The 17,791-nt window shown below is 46.8% G+C and overlaps 1 protein-coding gene across 6 annotated transcripts in view; it reads right to left on the bottom strand.

The window, feature by feature from the left end:
- The window catches only part of LOC137623199 (transmembrane protein 135-like), a 232,253-nt gene that overhangs the window by 185,303 nt on the left and 29,159 nt on the right, over positions 1–17,791 (bottom strand). For 5 of the 6 annotated variants that reach the window (XM_068353903.1, XM_068353908.1, XM_068353904.1 and 2 more), the window contains exons 3-4: positions 4,234–4,364; positions 3,751–3,877 (exon numbers count right to left, since the gene is read on the bottom strand). The exons of the other annotated variant lie outside the window; for it this stretch is intronic. In XM_068353903.1, the coding sequence (XP_068210004.1) occupies positions 3,751–3,877; positions 4,234–4,364 (258 nt within the window). The remainder of the gene's footprint in view (positions 1–3,750; positions 3,878–4,233; positions 4,365–17,791) is intronic. 6 annotated transcript variants of the gene reach the window in all.

Below are 17,791 nucleotides of genomic sequence, written 5' to 3'. Positions count from 1 at the left end.
CGGAGCTTACTGCAATCAAAGCGTTGGTGTGGTACGCTGTCAGGTGCCCTTCTGGGTGGTCGTAGGGTCGTCACGGAGAGTCGGGAGATGAGGAGTCTGTGGTCCGTCCAGCAGTCGTCCGCTCCGGGCATGGATCGGGTGATGCAGACGTCTCCTCGGTCTCTGGCTCTGGTCAGGACGTAGACCAGGGTGTGCCAGTGTTTAGACCGTGGGTGTCTCCATGTGGTATTTTGTCGTTTTGGTAACTGGAAGATGGTGTTGGTTACCAGAAGTTGGTGTTCTGCACACAGACCCAGTAGGAGTTGGCCATTGGCGTTGCAATTTCCAATGCCATGGCGGCCGATGATTCCCTCCCACAGGCAATGGTCTTTGCCTACTCGGGCATTAAAGTCGCCAAGCACAACGAGCTTGTCATTGGCGGGCACTGCCTGGATGGTGCGGTCGAGCTGGGTGTAGAAGGCAGCTTTGTTATCATCGGTTGAGGTCATAGTCGGGGCATAGACAGAGATCAGGGTGAGGTGTCTGTCCCGCGTGATGGGGATGCAGACAGTCATCAGGCGCTCACTGATGGCCTTGGGAGCGAGGTTGTGCTGCTGCACTAGCTGGGAACGGATGGCGAAGCCGACACCGTGGATGCGAGGCTCCTCTAGGGCCTTGCCTTTCCAGAAGATGGTGTAGCCTGTTCCAGCTTCCCTGATGTTGCCCTCTTCGGGTAGTCTGGTCTCGCTAAGAGCCGCCACATCAACATTGAAGCGGGCTAACTCCTTGCAGACGAGGGCTGTACGTCGTTCCGGGTGGTTGGTGTTCGTCACGTCTTGGAGGGTGCGGATGTTCCACGCACCTAAGGTTAATATTTTTTTCTTGTTGTTTCGACCGAATTAGTGGGATGTCCGCCAGCCGCGGTGAGCTGACCAGACGGGTTTGCCGTGTCCGATATTTACCCCACCTTTTCTAGGGGCCTCCCCATGTGGGGTGGGCTGCGGTGTCCTCAATAGGCCAGCCCAGTCACGGGTCCAGCTGCCGAACTCTGGTGTCACGGCACCGTCACCAGAGAGCGACTGAATCTTGGACTCGCCGCCTGAGTGCAGTCGTGGGCTAAGGGCTTCCAGCTATCCAGGCCTGCCCCCTTCACCCACGGTGCTGTCGCCTCAGGACTTGCTGGTGGTGATGATGATGGTGAGAAAGAGATGAAGAAGGGTGGAGGAAACGACAGAATGCCAGTAGCTCGGTATATTATTTTGGGTGGTCGTGGCTTTGCAACGGCCACGCACACACACTTGGTCCACATCGTTTTCACCGCGGCTCAAGACATATGAGACAGGCGGCTTCTCCGATGTTGGTTGCATCGGGCTGCCGGGTTCTTGTTATGTCAAGGCCCGCCTTGTTGCCTGCCCGACAGGCATTGCCCTCTTCCGCCGGCGCTGGGAAGCTCCGCCGTTGGGGTCTTGTTTGGTTTGATTTTGGAGTTTTCCTTCTCCTAGCCTTTGCCTATCTTAAAATAAAGGAGAAGGCCTATAGGGGTCCAGTCTTGGTCTGGTCTCTCAGAACTGGCCTTAGCGGTATGGTTGAGCCTGCCAGGGTGGATAAACTACCCCACCGCCATTGCCCAGTGATATTGCGGACACCAACCCGTAAAAGATATAATGAAGTAGGGTAAAATTACGGTCGCCTGTATTTCACTGAAATACGGCTGAGAACAGTAGATTTTTAAGGGGAATTTCTGATTAAAATTACGGTTTTTGTTAACAGTGCAAGTAAAATATGAGAAAAGGAGCTCATGTTTGTATGGTTAGGAAAACTACAAATTACTTTATAAATTTAGCTCTGAGCTCTTGCGAGCGTGAGAGAACACTTGTCACCTCATGAACTCAAGTCTGATAAGCTAGAGAGCTGACAGCCTGGGGCAATCATGATGACTGAGCGATAACTAATCACGTGGACTTGCCCAGGTAAGATTATAATTATTATTATTACAACATAAGGTATAATTGGAAAAGTGAGATGCTATAAGCCCAAGGGTTCTCACAGGGAAAAATAGCCCAGTGAGGAAAGGAAAGGAGGAAATAAATAAACTACAAGAAAAGTCATAAACAATCAAAATAAAATAACTTAAGAACAGTAACAACATTAAATTAGAAGGGAAAGGCCAAGGCTAGGCCCAGGAGGGAACGCGGCCATGGCAGGGACTCCAAGGAGAACCTGCTTGAAACCCCTCCGGAGGAGAGGAGTTGCGGAGGATGCTTCAGCGAGGGGCACGTGACCTGCTGGAGGGATCATCGCTCCAGATACTCAGTGGAGGAAGGCCATAGTAAACCCCTGCAAAGGCAGATGTGAGCTCTCGCTGTGCCCTACACTTTAATCCTCAGAGCCAATCCTTAGAGGGGGGGACCCGAAAGCCACAAGGAAGGCCAGACCTTAAGCATGTGTTAACGGAAGAGGCTCCCCTGCAGTTGTGGGGGGCTGCCACTTCGCTTGGGGAAGTGGCCAAGCACTTCGAAACTGAGGGTTATCCCGAGTCAAATGATCAACACTCTTGCTTGTTTGCCCTTCAAAGAAGTCAGAATGAGCAGAGTCCACAGGGAGGGAGCGAGGTGCCGGAGAAATAATTCGGGAGTTCTTTACCATCGGGAAAACCCCAAGAGAGAAGAATCCCTTTAGACCTCTTTATCCGTTGCATATTCGGAAATAATGTTTATAGAGTTTAAGCATGGTTAACGGTGGAGAGAGATGGGACATTGCACTCCACCAAGCCTAAAACAAGTGATGAAATATACTAGATGAATATATTGTCTACCCCTGCCACCTAGCAGCAAGTTGTTTACCTCATGTAAAATGTTTATGGCTAGTTTCCAGCTACACCAGAACTAAATATCCATGGAAAAGAGCAAAAGATTTATATTTGTGTTGGAATGAAATTTCTTGCAGGCAATGATTGCTACAACAGAGAAACAGTTATTCCTTCATGAAAGCAAAACTAAACAAATAAAAAAAAGACAATGATAAAAGTAAATTGGCTCATTACAGCATCTTGTGAAAAGATGAATTCTGGGAGAAATGCAAATGTAGTGTACTCAAACTCAACCCCATGAAAATTGACATCTTGACTACATCCAGATATTGGAGAAGTCACATTCGCAAACCAGGCTGTTTATATATATTTACAATATTTATCACCATTTTACTTAACTGCAAATGAAAGACCTGGGTAATTTGTTGATCATGATGCTGGGCTTTTACAAAAGGTCTTAACTTACAAACTTAATTGGTTCCAAGAAGCTGTTTATAAGTTAGATTTTGTTAAACTTTGTCCTAGGGTACACCTAACCTGAATCCTATGCCTATGATTTCCAGTTACAAAAGTCAACAAATAGTGCGGTTTCATATGAAATAAATAGCTGATTATTACAAATGTCACTTTGCTTACTGCATTAAATGATATAATATTTTATTACAGTATTTCTTTTTCTTATCTTTGTTATTTTCATTGGAATTTGTGTTTGTATCTCCGAATGTTTCTAAGTTGGGGACCTTTAGTATAAGTAACAATTTGTTTATTGTGCGACAATTTACTTCAAGATCTGAGATTCTGTTTCTTTAACAAGGCTTCATGAACTGAAGAGTAAATATGTATGCCTGGCCTGCAAATAAACCACAAATAAAACTGAAAAAATACATCAGTTATAGAAATTTTGTGCTTTTTAATTTAGAAAAGCTATCAACTAAGTTTTTCTATTAAATTCAAATACTTACCACATTGGTGACGTATATTGCTAGCAAAGACCTGCGTTCTGGACGTTCAACAAGAATGGCACAAAAAGCACTAAGAAACCCAGGAAGGAATGATGCCGACAGGAAGTTGACATGACGAAACAAGTGCCTGCCATAAGCATTACTGAATATTATTTTCAATCAATGATGTTAAAATAATTTACATTTACATTTCTCCATACCACTAAAGCAATTGAGCCTTATCTAGTTATTCAAGGTCAATACGATATTTTCCTAAAGCGTAACACTTTAAATGGACAAAAATTTCAAATAAAAATTAATAACAATTATGTAACAAGAGGGCTTTCACTTCAAAAAACATAAATCAAGGTCACGTAAACTACTGTACTATTGCCCTATCTCAAAGTTTTTACCTATGTACCAAACACATCACCAAAATACTGCATATCAATCAATGTACAGTATCAATATACTGTACTGCAGAGTGGAATGATAAACGCTCACCTTAATATGCAAAATATGCCAATGTAGCCAAATCCATTCACACAAAGGAAACACGATGATCGCAAATAGTCCTTTAATAACCTTTTACCTCTTTCCAAGTTCATTTTCTTTAGCCGTAGGAGACCGGTCAGCTAAAATTAAATATAAATACAGAGGCATTAAAATACATAATTCCCAATTAAAGCTTTTCAAACATATAAATTCTGATAAAGTACTGTACTCTACAGTCTAAACAATTCCTTGAAAATACAATACAGTGGAACCTCTACATACGATTGTCTTTACATACGATTGTTCCAACATCCGAAGTAAAATTCCATCAAATTTTTGTCTCGACACCCAAAGTAATGCTCCAACATCCGATGTAGATCTTGTTTACGCTGGTAGATGGAAGCACGTAAGAGGGACGCCATTGAGCGTCGAGTGCTCTGTTCTCTGTTCTTGTGTGTATCGTGTGGTTGTCCTCTGTTTTGTCTGTAATTAACAGTGCTTATATTCTTCCTTTTCTCACATTTCCTTTTTGATTTTACCTATAATCATGGTGCCTAAGAAGCTAAGTTTCAGTACAGGTAGTGGTGAGAAAAGGAAGAAGGCAATTCTTTCATTAGAATCGAAGAAAGAAATTATAGAAAAACATGAGAGCAGTGTGCATGTGAGTGATATGGCTAAACAATATGGCCGGAATAGGCCTACGATCTCAACGATCATCAAGCAGAAGGCAGCCATTAAAGCAGATAAACCATCGAAGGGGATCACCATTATTACAAGACATCGTAGCACTACCCTGGAAGAGATAGAATGCCTTTTGTTGATAGGGATAAAGGACAAAGAGATTGTTGGCAACGATCATTTGTGAGAAGGGCCAGCATGATGAACAGAAAGAAAGAAAAAAAGTGAAGCAAAGAAAACCAAGATAGCATTAACAAGCTCTTTTAAAAAAGTCTTCTCTCTTTTTCTGTTTCTCTCTAAACATAGCATTAACATGTTCTTTAAATAAAATCTCTCTCTCTCTCTCTCTCTCTCTCTCTCTCTCTCTCTCTCTCTCTCTCTCTCTCTCTTGTTCTTCTTTGCTGTTATATTGTTAGAGAGGTCTATTATTTTTTTCTGAGAGAGAGAGAGAGAGAGAGAGAGAGAGAGAGAGAGAGAGAGAGAGAGAGAGAGAGAGAGAGAGAGAGAGAGAGAGATAGAGAGAGATATTAAACAGAAATGTGTTTAGAGAAAATATGATTTTTAACAGCGTCAACGAGTTGAAAAACCATTAAATGTAACTTAAGAAAGTAATAACAGCGAATCTGAATTCCTTTATTAACTAAAACAAATATTGATACAAACACACACACACACAGGTGCAGGAATTGCTACGCAGTAAGAGACAGATGGTCGGGGAGGCGGTAGAGATGGTGACTGCGATAACGTACCGTAACTCGTCACTGAAAGTGATGAAAATTGAAAATCACAAGAAAAAAAATTTAAAAAATATGAAATATAAAAATAAAATAAAATAACAAATAAGCTAAGTTAGATTAAAGTTTCCGTAGTGTAAGTTACGGTACGTTATCGCAGTCACCCTCTCTACCTCCTCGCCGATCGTGTCTCCTCCTGCTTGTGTGTGTGTTTGCGCATACGCACTCGAGTGTGTTTGTATAAATATTTGTTTTAATTAATAAAGGAATTTAGATTCGCTGATATTGCTTTTTTAGTTACATTTAATTGTCTTTCAACTCGTTGACGCTGTTAAAAATCATATGTACACAACACATTTTTGTTTAATCTCTCTCTCTCTCTCTCTCTCTCTCTCTCTCTCTCTCTCTCTCAGAAAAAATTAATAGACGTCTCTAACACTAACAGTGAAGAACAAGAGAGAGAGAGAGAGAGAGAGAGAGAGAGAGAGAGAGAGAGAGAGAGAGAGAGAGAGAGAGAGAGAGAGAGAGAGAGAGAGAGAGAGTGTATTTATTTAAAGAACACGTTAACACCCTGTCTACCTTCTCGCCGATCGTCCGTCTCCTCATGGCGTAGCAAATCCTACACCTGCGTTGGACTGTCTCTAAGGTAAAGTGACAATAAAAAAACATTTTTAATTTATTATTTCTTTATAATTATATTTTTTACACCCTTCTTTCATATTATGCTATTATGTTATTGCTATGTGTAATTATATGTAGTAATTCATTAAGGAGTTATTATAGGTTTTTGGGGTGTGGAACGAATTATACAAATTACAGTGTATTCTTATGGGAATATTTGCTCCAACACACGATTGTTTTAACATACGAAGCAGTTTCTGGAACGAAGTAGGATCGTATGTAGAGGTTCCACTGTATGTCCTAAATGAGCACTTATGGTAGGGTGTAGTGCTACTTTTAAAAAGGTGTAATTCGGTTATTTCCACCCTCTGGCCTAACATAAGCCCTAGTCTTACCCTGCAATTTTCTTAGCCTATTGTTTGGATGCAAACAATATCAATAAAAATCACAGAATCCATAGACGGCAGAAAAATACAACACTTGAGTATAGATAGATTACACTTTTGTAATAAAATATCTCAAGTCTGGCCCACTATCACAATATTAGTAAAGAGGCAAATTACGACCGATTATTACTTCACATCATCAATAGGAAAATTACAGTGTAGTATAAAGAACTGAACAGTGTTCAATATCATAAATTAAAACATTAAACAATAACTCAAGTAGAATAAAACAGATACATCAATGATATTCATCTCCACGCTTTGTGTAGATGGTCATCCCCAGTCAGGCTAGTGATCTTTATGAACCCTTAGTACTGTATCCTCTGCTACACATTACAGTCCAAGACCAAAACAGAACCAACAAATTAACTATTTCACTCCATAGCACCGGAGAAGTCTCTCAGGCTACTAGCAGGTAGCACTCTAAACTCCTCACAAACTGAGGTTGACTAACTTGCTATTAGTTATCATGCGGAGTACTTCTACCATAAAAATCTGTACCTGTGGCCAGGTGGGGGTTATTGAAAAAGTATCATTTGACCTGAAACAAAATTGTGTAGGCATATCTTCAAGGTTTTTAGTATGCATATGTCGTGAATAAAAATGACAAATTCGTAGATAATTTGTATTTTTCCTAACTATACAAACCTTAGTTTAATAGGGGTTATTACTTTCGGCGTAAAATGACGAGCCATTAAAATTTAAAATTTTAACGAGGGTTTACCACCCCACCGCTAGTTAGCGGGAGGGTAGCCTGCTACCCCCCCACCCCCCACCCCCCCACACACACACACACACACACCTGTGCTTGAGTTCACTTTACTTGGAGGTAGGACTTTAAGGGGGATAGGGCTAGTAGGCAAGTTTGATTAAATAGTTAAGGTTTGTATAGTTAGGAGAAATACAAATTACCTACGAATTTGTCATTTGTTCCGTAACTGACATACAAACCACGCTATTTAATAGGGGTGACTCACCCTAGGAAGGGTGGAAAGTCCCTGCCAGTACTGGCTTTTGGCTTTGCCCGGGGACTCAATATTTGAGTGTGTTTGCACTCAGCAATAAGGAGTCCCTGCACCTCGCTAGAACCTTGCTACGCAAGGACTGCGGCCTACGCAAGCTGTGTGTGAAGGTAAAATAAAGTGTGACTCGTCCTAGGAAGTTGACCTGTAGTCCCTTAGAAGGAAACTTTAGGCTAGGACTCTCCCAGTACCACCTCGTCAGGGTATGGGGACGTGACAGTATTATCTTAATATTCGGAACACAGGGAAACATGGTTTACCTGCAGTGGTTTGAGGTCTTGTTGAGCACCCTCCTCATCAGACAAAACGGGGGAAAGGCGTACACGTTGATGTTGTCCCACCGTTGTTGGGAGGCATCTTGCCAGAGTGCCTTGGGATCCGGGACTGGGGGGAAGTGCAGTTGAATCTTGAAGATCAGTGCTGTCGCGAACAGATCCACAGTCGGGGAACCTCACAAAGTCAGGACTTTGTTGGCTACTAGATGACACAAAGACCACTCGGTACTCACTATCTGAGACTCTCTGCTCAGATTGTCGGCGAGCACATTCCTCTTGTCTGGAATGAAACGCGCCGATGGGATAGCTGCTTCGAAAAGGTACCTCCTTGCTTGTTGATGTAAGCCACTACTGTGGTTTTGTCGCTTATCACCACCACAGCATGACCTGCCAGGTATTGTTGGAACTCCTGAAGGACCAACAAAACGGCCTTCATCTCTAGACGATTTATATGGAAGCACTTTTCTGATTTTGACCACAGGCCTGAGGTCCTGTGGTACAAAACGTGGGCACCACCCCCCTTTCTTTGAGGTGTCCGAAAACAGCATTAAATCCTGGGGAAGGACGAGAAGGTCCACTCCTCTTCGTAGGTTCTTGTCTGTCACCCACCACTGGACCCATAGGGATCATGACGTCCGGGGAATTGCAACCTTGATTCCACCGGGACTTGAGCCGCCACTGGAGAAATCTCATCCTGAGGCGATCGTTAGGAACTAGACAAGCCAAGAATGAAAGGTGACCAAGGAGACGTAACCACGATTGGGTTGGAAGCTCTTTTGTCTGAGAAAAGGGCTTGCGACCCCTCTCAGCCTTGCTATCCTGTCGTCTGATGGGAAGGCTTTGTGAAGATTGGTGTCTATAATCATGCCTAGGTAAACCAGTCTTTGAGTGGGAAGCAGAGAGGACTTCTTGAAATTTACCATGATCCCCAGATCCTGGCAAAGTCCTAGAAGTTTGTCTCGGTGTCGAAGAAGGGATGACTCCGAGTCTGCTAGGATCAGCCAGTCATCCAGATAACAGAGGAGACGGATGCCAATCCTGTGTGCCCACGATGATATTAGGGTGAACACTTCAGTTGAAACCCTGTGGAGAGACCAAAACACAGCACCTTGAACTAGTACCCCTTGTGGTCTAGGCTGAATCCTAAGTACAGTACTTCCTTGAAGACGGATGGACTGGGATCTGGAAGTACGCGTCCTTCAGATCCAGTATACACATGAAGTCTTGCGGTTTCACTGCAAGTCTGACCGTGTTTGCGGTCTCCATGCTGAACGGAGTTTGCTTTAATCTGGACCTCTGACCTAAGGGCCCGCCCCCTTGCTGATCCCATGGCAAGGGAGCTAAATGACACCGGATTCGCTGTCAGGGGAGGTACAGATGTTGTGAACGGGACGCGATATCCCTGACTGATTACGGAAATCGTCCAGGAATTGGCCCTGAGTTGCTGCCACCTGTCTGCGCAACCTTGTAGGCATCCCCCCACTGACGGACATGCAGGGGGACTGCCAATCCTAACGTTTGCGGCCTCGGCGGCTCCCTCTAGGATTCTTCCCTCCCCTGGAGGACTTCTTGCCTTTCTTGTCCTTGACCAGAGAGGGCTTGGACACCACTGTCTTCGCTGCTGATGTCTTGGTGGGACGTGGCTGCTGGGGTGCTGGAAGTTTATAGGGCTTGAATGTCAAAGCCCTGTGTAGGAGGGATTCTTGGTGGCTTCCTCCACTTCTCAGCAGCCTGCTCCACGTCCTTACGCTCAAACAGGTTCGTTCCCATAACGGAAGAATGTCTGAGCCTGTAGATTCCGGTGCTAGGGGCCTCCCAGTACTGTCTTGGAGTCCTTCGACTCCCTTTTGCAGGACTCCAACAACTACGGAGGCAGGCTCTTCTCCACCCTTATTCGAGAAGACTTTACCGCGCGAGGTGGGGTTTCCCTCAATGGTGTAATGGGGGAATGTCTCACCTCACGTGACTCCCCTGAGGACGGGAAATCCTCGTCCAAAGGGGAGGGAGAAAAGTCTGAGGGAGGAGACTGCCTGCCTCGAAGACTTTACGAGGCGACAGCTTCGTCCTCGGAGGAGTTACCGCGTCCGAAACTCCTCTTTTCCTCTTCAGGGAGTAGATGCAGCCAAGGATTTGTGGCCCAACTCAGAGAGAACAGGCTTGAAAGTCTGTGATACCGCTCTGATTAGAGCCCCAAACCAGTGCTACCGGCTGTGCTGTCAGACACTCCCTCTGGAGGGGGAGTTGCCTGTATAAGGAATAAATGTCCCTGGACCTTTCTGGAACCTTCTCCCTACTGGCAAGCGCGCTGTTCTGCGCTTGCGGGGGGGGGGGAATGCAGTGATGGCGCCTTTACTGCGCGTTGCCCTGCAGCCTCGCGCATGGGAGGGTATTGGCGATTGCGCTGGGGAGGGTATTGGCAATTGCGCTGGGGAGGGTATTGGCGATTGCGCTGGGGAGGGTATTGGCGATTGCGCTGGGGAGGGTATTGGCGATTGCGCTGGGGAGGGTATTGGCGATTGCGCTGGGGAGCGCGATGGGGAATAGCCAGGGCTCGCGCGCGGGAGATTGCTGGCGCGCGGGCGAGACTTCATAGAATTTGCAGGAATCAGATTGCGCGCTTGAAATGTTCGTGCGCGGGCGCGCAGGATCAGAATGAAGAGCCCGTGCGGGCGAAAATAAAAGATCGTCGGCGCGTACCAGAATGTTGGCACGCGCGCGCGTACAAGTTTGTTGGCGCGCGCGGGAAAGATCGTCGGCGCTTGCGCACGTAAGAAGATCGTCGTTGCTTGTGTGCGTACGAAGATCGTCGGCGCTTGCGCGCGTAAGAAGATCATCAGCGCTTGTGTGCATATGAAGATCGGTGAGCGCACGCAGGAAACCATAGGTACCCGCGCGCGAAAGAAGATCGTCGGCGCTTGCGCGAGTGAGAAGATCGTCGGCGCTTGCGCGAGTAAGAAGATCGTCGGCGCTTGCGCGAGTAAGAAGATCGTCGGCGCTTGCGCGCGTAAGAAGATCGACGGCGCTTGCGGGCGTAAGAAGATCGTCGGCGCTTGCGGGCGTAAGAAGATCGACGGCGCTTGCACGCGTAAGATGATCGTCGGCGCTTGCGGGCGTAAGAAGATCGACAAGCGCGCGCGCCGGAAACCATCGGTATCCGCGTCCAGATGATCGTCGGCGCTTATATGCTTAAGAAGATCGTCGGCGCTTATATGCGTAAGAAGATCGTCGGCGCTTATATGCGTAAGAAGATCGTCGGCGCTTGCGCGCGAAAGAAGATCATCGGCTCTTGAAGATCGGCGAGCGCGCGCGCTTCACGCGCTAGTAGGTTGAAGGGCCAGCTGGCAGGACGATCAGGAACTGGGATGTGTCCTTTAAAAAAGGGCGGGCATCCCCCAATGAGGACCGTAAGCAGGTCTGCTTTAGAGTCCAGGACCGAACTCCTTCGTTGCCGCTCAAGGTTGCGCTGGTAGATCGGTAGGTCAGCTGGCAGGACGATCAGGAACTGGAATGTGCCCTTTGGAAGGGCCAGCATCCACCGATGGGACCGTAAAAGGTCCATGTTAGAGTCCAGGACCTAAGTCCAAAGGACCACGTTATAGCACAAGGTTGAGGTCACTGGAGTTCTGCTTGATCCTCCGAGGCGGAGTCTCTATGAGAGACCTCTCCCGCGAACGAGAGAGATGCCCTTCGTAGTATAGACTTGAAGACACTCGTGATGACGCCCCTTAGGACCGTTGGATCAGCAAGCTGAACTTATCAGTACCGATCCTCCGAAGAGGAGTCTCTATGAGTGGTCTCTCTCGCGAACGAGAGAGGTGACACTTCGTAGAAGAGACCTGAAGACACTCGTGGTGACGCCCCTTAGGGCTGGTGGGTCAGCAAGCTGACCTTAGCAGTAGCGATCCTCCGAAGAGAAGTCTTTATGAATGGCCTCTCTCGCGAACGAGAGAGGTGAACGCTTCATAGAAGAGACTTGCCAAGACCCCTGAAGGAAGAGAAACTAAGCAAGGGGGGAGAAATGTCTGGCCGAAGGGCAGCAACAGTAGTCGAAGGCGATGAATTTATTAAGGTATGGGAAATTCTCCCTCTGAAGGGAGAAAACCTCACACCTGGGGAGGAAACCTCCCTCGGAAGGGAAGTTGTCCAACCCCTGGAGGCGAACCTCCATTAGCATTCTGAGATGATCTGAAGTGCTGGCATGTTGTCACGGGAGTACTTCTAAGAGAAGGGATAACGCCTATGACGACGTCCTCTGAGGGACGGCAGCGACAGCAGAATCCCCAGGCATGAACAGGACAGCTCTGTTTCGTTGGCACTCTTTAGTCGAACGAAGAAAAACTGCACAGTTAACTGGAAAATAAAATTAAATAATTATTTTTACAGAAATTCCCTAGGGAGGAACTCCGAAGAAGAACCCCGAGGGAATAACATAAAATAAGAATTAAGTATGCGCCCACCTTCCCCAGATGACATCCACGGGAGAAGAGGGGGCGGAGTAACTGTAATAAAACAGAATTATAACAAAATCACAAATTTTAAGTAATTTGTATTTTTCCTAACATACTTACCTAGAACTACTTTCTTAGGAGTTACTGGTAACTCTTCCCAACCGACCAGAATTTTGTGTAGTTTACCCTAATCCCATTTTCTATGGGTGACCTCAGGCGGAGTGATACGCGCCCTGAGGCGACCCGGGGTCAGAGAGCGTGCTAGATTAGGTCGTGCTAATCAGTAAGTTTCGTAGTCAAAAAGGGTTCTTCTCAACCCTGCAGGACCCTCGGGGAAGGATGAGCGGCCATAACCCGAAAGTAGTTCTAGGTAAGTATGTTAGGAAAAATACAAATTACTTAAAATTTGAGATTTGTTCCAACACAGAGTACTTACCTAGAACTACTTTCTTAGGAGACTTAAACTTTAGGAGGAGGGAGTGTCCTGCAGCGACTAGGGTCTGACGGATTAGGAGCACGATCGGGCGAAAAAAAGGGGCACCTCGAAGGGAACAAGGTTCCGATGACCCCTACTAAAGGCTGAATGAAAATAGGGGAAACTACCCAAAAAAAACTAACTTAGTGTCTAAGTGGCTTACCTCTGAACCATTACTTCCGAGACGTATTTCTTGTCGAAGACGTATATCCTGGCCGCCAGGGCCTCTTGATTCACACCCACGTTGGGGATTAAGGTTAAGGGAAAGGATGATAGGGAGGAAAGGTAAGGGATGAACTTGTGTCTCATGGCTTACCACCCCCAGTCTCCCTGGGGCCATGACCTTTAAATCTTTTGCAGGGCTGATATGACTGGGCCAAAGTTGAACCCGTCCCAGGATTTCCTAGAGCAGTCCTTCAGGTAATGTTCCGTGAAAGTGGACTGTCTGGATCAGGTACCCGCTTTCAGAATCTGGCCCATGGCCATGTTCTTCTCAAATGCCAGGGAGGTGCCTAGACCCCTAATATCATGAGGCCTTGGCCTACCTGGAAGAGGGATTCCCGAAACCTCGTAAGCTCTCTTGATTACTTGTCGCAACCAAAAGGAGATTGAGTTCTTAGAGACTGGTTTCTTCACCTGACCAGTTGAGACGAATAAGCTCTTGATCTCCGGTCGAAGCCTGGAGGTCCTTTCAAGGTATTTTCTTACTGCTCTGACCGGGCATAAGAGTAAGTCTTTAGGGTTGTCTGACCTAGGGATCGCTGGGACCGAAAAGCCCTCGAACCGAGGATCCCAACAGGCTGGTTCTGCGTTTTGGCCACAAAGTTAGGGACGAACCGAAAGGAGGCCTCCTGCCACCCTTTTGAGCGTGAAACTTTGTACGATAATCCGTGCAACTCACTAACCCTCTTCGCTGAAGCCAGTGCTAAGAGGAAGACCGTTTTGAGGGCGAGATCCTTATCCAGGATGTCCTTGCGGGGCTCAAAGGGAGGTTCTGACAGGACTTAGAGTACTATGGCTAGGTCCCACTGCGGTACCCTCACCTCCTGTGAGGGGCACGACTGTTCAAAACTCCTGATGAGCATCGAGATGTGCCGAGAGGATCCCAAGTCAATGCCTTTCAGGAGGAGGACTTGACCTAACGCTGCCCTCACTCCCTTTATTGCCGGAATGGACGAGCCCAAATCGTCCCTGAGATACACCAGGAAGTCCGCCACGTCGTGGATCGAGGCCCCCAAGGGCTTGATATTACAGGTAGCGCACCATTTCGAGAAGACTGCCCATTTTGCTTGGTAGACAGCGATAGAGGACTGCCTTAAGTAACCTGACACCCTCGTCGCGGTCCTCGATGAGAATCCATCCTTCTTCAGAAGCCGCTCGATAACCTCCACGCGTGAAGGCGGGGGAAACCTTTGGAAGTGGGGTTGACAAAGAAGGTCCGGCCTGTCCGGGAGAGGCCAAGGAGGAAGAAGGGCCAGTTCTTTTAAGTCTGCGAACCACTCCCTCTCCGGCCACCAAGGCGCAACCAAAGTCATCTGAAGGTTGGCTGTTGTCCGTACTCTGTTGAGCACTTGACGTATCATTCCGAAGGGGGGAAAAGCGTACACAACGAGGCCGTCCCAAGGGTGCTGGAAGGCGTCCTCGAACGCTGCTGACGGATCTGGAACTGGAGAACAGAACACGGGGAGTTGGGCGTTCAGACGTGTGGCGAATAAGTCTACTACTGGGGAACCCCCCTTCAGTATGACTGACTGAGCTGTGTTTGGATGTAGAGTCCACTCTGACCCTATTACTTGGCCTACTCTGCTGAGGCCGTCCACCAGGACGTTCCTCTTTCCCGGGATGAACCTTGCTGTGAACTCGATCCCTTCTTCTGCTGCCCATTCCAGAAGTTCCGTTGATAATGAACATAGCTCTTTCGACTTTAGACCCCCTTTCTTCTTTACGTAGGCTACTACTGTGGCGTTGTCGCACATCAACGCTACCCGTGTTCCCCCGGAGGAGATGAACGAAGTCTGGTCCACAGCAGGAGAGCATTTGCGAACTACTGCGCACAGTAGAACGAGGTTGCACAGGTAAAAAAAACCTGGCACCAAAGGGACTTACTCACATTATGAGATGAGCCCTTAGCCCCGAAGGAACTGGTGCCCGTTTGGAAAACGAGGTGGAGAGGCGCCCACGGCGCTACTGCATCCAGGAACGGAGAAGGAAGACAAGAAGATCTGGCAGGTGTCGAAGATCGCGAACGAACTGCTGACAGGTCTAGCGAAGCAGCTGCAACTGTCTGTTCTCGTCGAGTAGGATCCTCTGCGGCTGAAGATGAAGACGACCATGGACAGGAGCACCATCATCAGTCCTCCGAAGAGGAGTCTCTGTTAGTGAACTCCCCAAGGGGGAGAGACACTCGCAGGAGAGACCGTTGGATTCAGCGGCCCCCTCGAAGATGTTCAGAGGGGGGAACTGAGCCTTCAGCAACAACAGCAGGGGAGTCCTCCGAAGAGGAGTCTCTATGAGTGTCCTCTCTCGCGAACGAGAGAGGTGAACACTTCGTAGAAGAGACAGGAAGAACTGATGAATGCGCCCCTTAGGGCCGTTGGATCAGCAAGCTGACCATAAAGAGCAACCCTCCGAAGAGGAGCTCCTGCAGCTGCTCAGCCCCATGAGCGTAGCTGCAAGTGCGACCGCTCAGCACCAAGAGCATAATCGCACGAATTCCATGGTCCGGCCTTGCAACCGCTCAGCCCCTTGAGCATGGTTACAAAAGCGGTCGCTCAGCACCAAGAGCATAAACGCCCGAGGACCAGAAATATTAAGGTAAGAGAAGATGCACCCCCCTGAAGGGGAAAAAACTCATACCTGGGAAGGGAACCTCCATCGGAAGGGAAGTTACCCACCCATGGAGGCGAACCTCCTCAGCATTCTATATGAACTAAGGAGCTGACAGTTGTCACGGGAGAACTTCTAGGAGAAGGGACACGCCCATAACGAAGTCATAGAGGAGGCGGCAACGGCAGACTCCCCAGGCCCCGACAGGACAGCTCTGCTTCGTTGGCACATTAGGCAAACGAAAAACTAGATAGTTAACTGTGAAAATAAAACAATTAGTTAACATTAATTCCCCCGGGGGAACTCCGAAGAGGAACCCCTGCGGGAAAAGAACAGAAGAATAACGCACAGGAATGCGCCCCTCCTCCCCCACTGACACTCACGGGAAGGGGGGGGGGGGAAGGCGGAGAACTGTAACAAAACAGAATTATAACAATTATAAATATGTAATTCATCTAAGAATGTTCGCTAATAGTAAGAACGAATGAACCCTGAAGGGAAGCGTTCTACACAGAAGCTGAAAAGTTAACAAATACAATTAGATTTAATTGAAAAAATAATTGAGACAAAATAAACGGAGTAGCAACTCATCCCGCAATGGGAAGGAAGCTACTGTAATACGTAGTAGTAATAAAAGGGTGAACGACCTCAAGGAGAGAGAGAGAGACCGTAGTCAAACTAAACTCCAAAGTTCCCCACGCTGATAGACCACGTTCCCCGTAGGGAAGGAGGAACAGCAGAGAAACAAATTAATAAGTAAAGTCCAGCGATGACGATTCCCCACGGCGCCCGCCGAAGGGAGACCGAAGGACCAAGGGAGAGATCGCGACCCATGAAAAGTCACCGAGGTGGCCTGAGACCACACGGAGAAGTTGTCGTACAATGAGTGGACTTCCTACACACACACACACAGCACAAACACTGAAAAGGAAACTTACTGAATTTCTATACTCAAATATGTACATAAACATAAGAATGTTTACATACAGTGAACCTTCGTTTATCGCGGTAGATAAATTCTAAACCCGGCCGCGACAGCTGAAAATCCGCGAAGTAGGGACACCATATTTACGTATTTATTTAACCTATATATTAAGACTTTTAAAACCTTCCCTTTACGTAGTACTGTTAACAAACTACCCTTTTATGTACAGAACACTTAATGCATGTACTACAGTACCCTAAACTAAAACAGGCACAAATATTAAAGGCGATTTTATATCATGCGTTTCCTAAACACGCCATAATGTTTTTCTTTATGACGCCGCCTGAAACGGAAACCTTTCATTCGTTTACTGTACGCTCCATCTTCGATCGTAATAAACAAACGAAGGCATTAAACGCGCATGATGAAAGTGATAAATAATGATATTAAAAGCTTTTAGTAAATATGTCATTACAAATATTATTTACCGTATCTATATAAAATCCTACATACGTAGCAAAGCAGGAAAACAATTTTTTTTCCTTTTTTTTTGGGCGTTTAATCAACAATACCAAACTGCCGCTAATGACCGAATGATGATTTACGAGAGAGAGAGAGAGAGAGAGAGAGAGAGAGAGAGAGAGAGAGAGAGAGAGAGAGAGAGAGAGAGAGAGAGAGATGAGGAGCACGACCTGAGCTAGCACGCTATCCGACCCTGGGTTGCCTCAGGGCGCGTATCGCTCTGCCTGAGGTTACCCCCATAGAAAACGGGAATACCTGTAGGGTAAACTACTGTACACAAAATTCTGGTTGGTTGGGAAGAGTTACCAGTACAGTAACTCCTAAGAAAGTACTGTACAGTACACTACTGTAATTCTAGGTAAGTACTCCGTGTTGGAACAAACAATCTTTTTTCTTTTTTTTTTTTTTGGCATTTAATCAACAATAACTAACTGCCGCTAATGACCGAATGATAATTTACGAGAGAGAGAGAGAGAGAGAGAGAGAGAGAGAGAGAGAGAGAGAGAGAGAGAGAGAGAGAGAGAGAGAGAGAGAGAAAGAGAGAGAGAGAGAGAGAGAGAGAGAGTGAGAGAGAGTTGTTTTAAATGTAATACGT

The sequence above is a fragment of the Palaemon carinicauda genome, chromosome 30, assembly GCF_036898095.1.
Source record: "Palaemon carinicauda isolate YSFRI2023 chromosome 30, ASM3689809v2, whole genome shotgun sequence".
Classification (NCBI taxonomy): Eukaryota; Metazoa; Arthropoda; class Malacostraca; order Decapoda; family Palaemonidae; genus Palaemon; species Palaemon carinicauda.
This window is presented reverse-complemented; position numbering and strand designations above follow the sequence as displayed.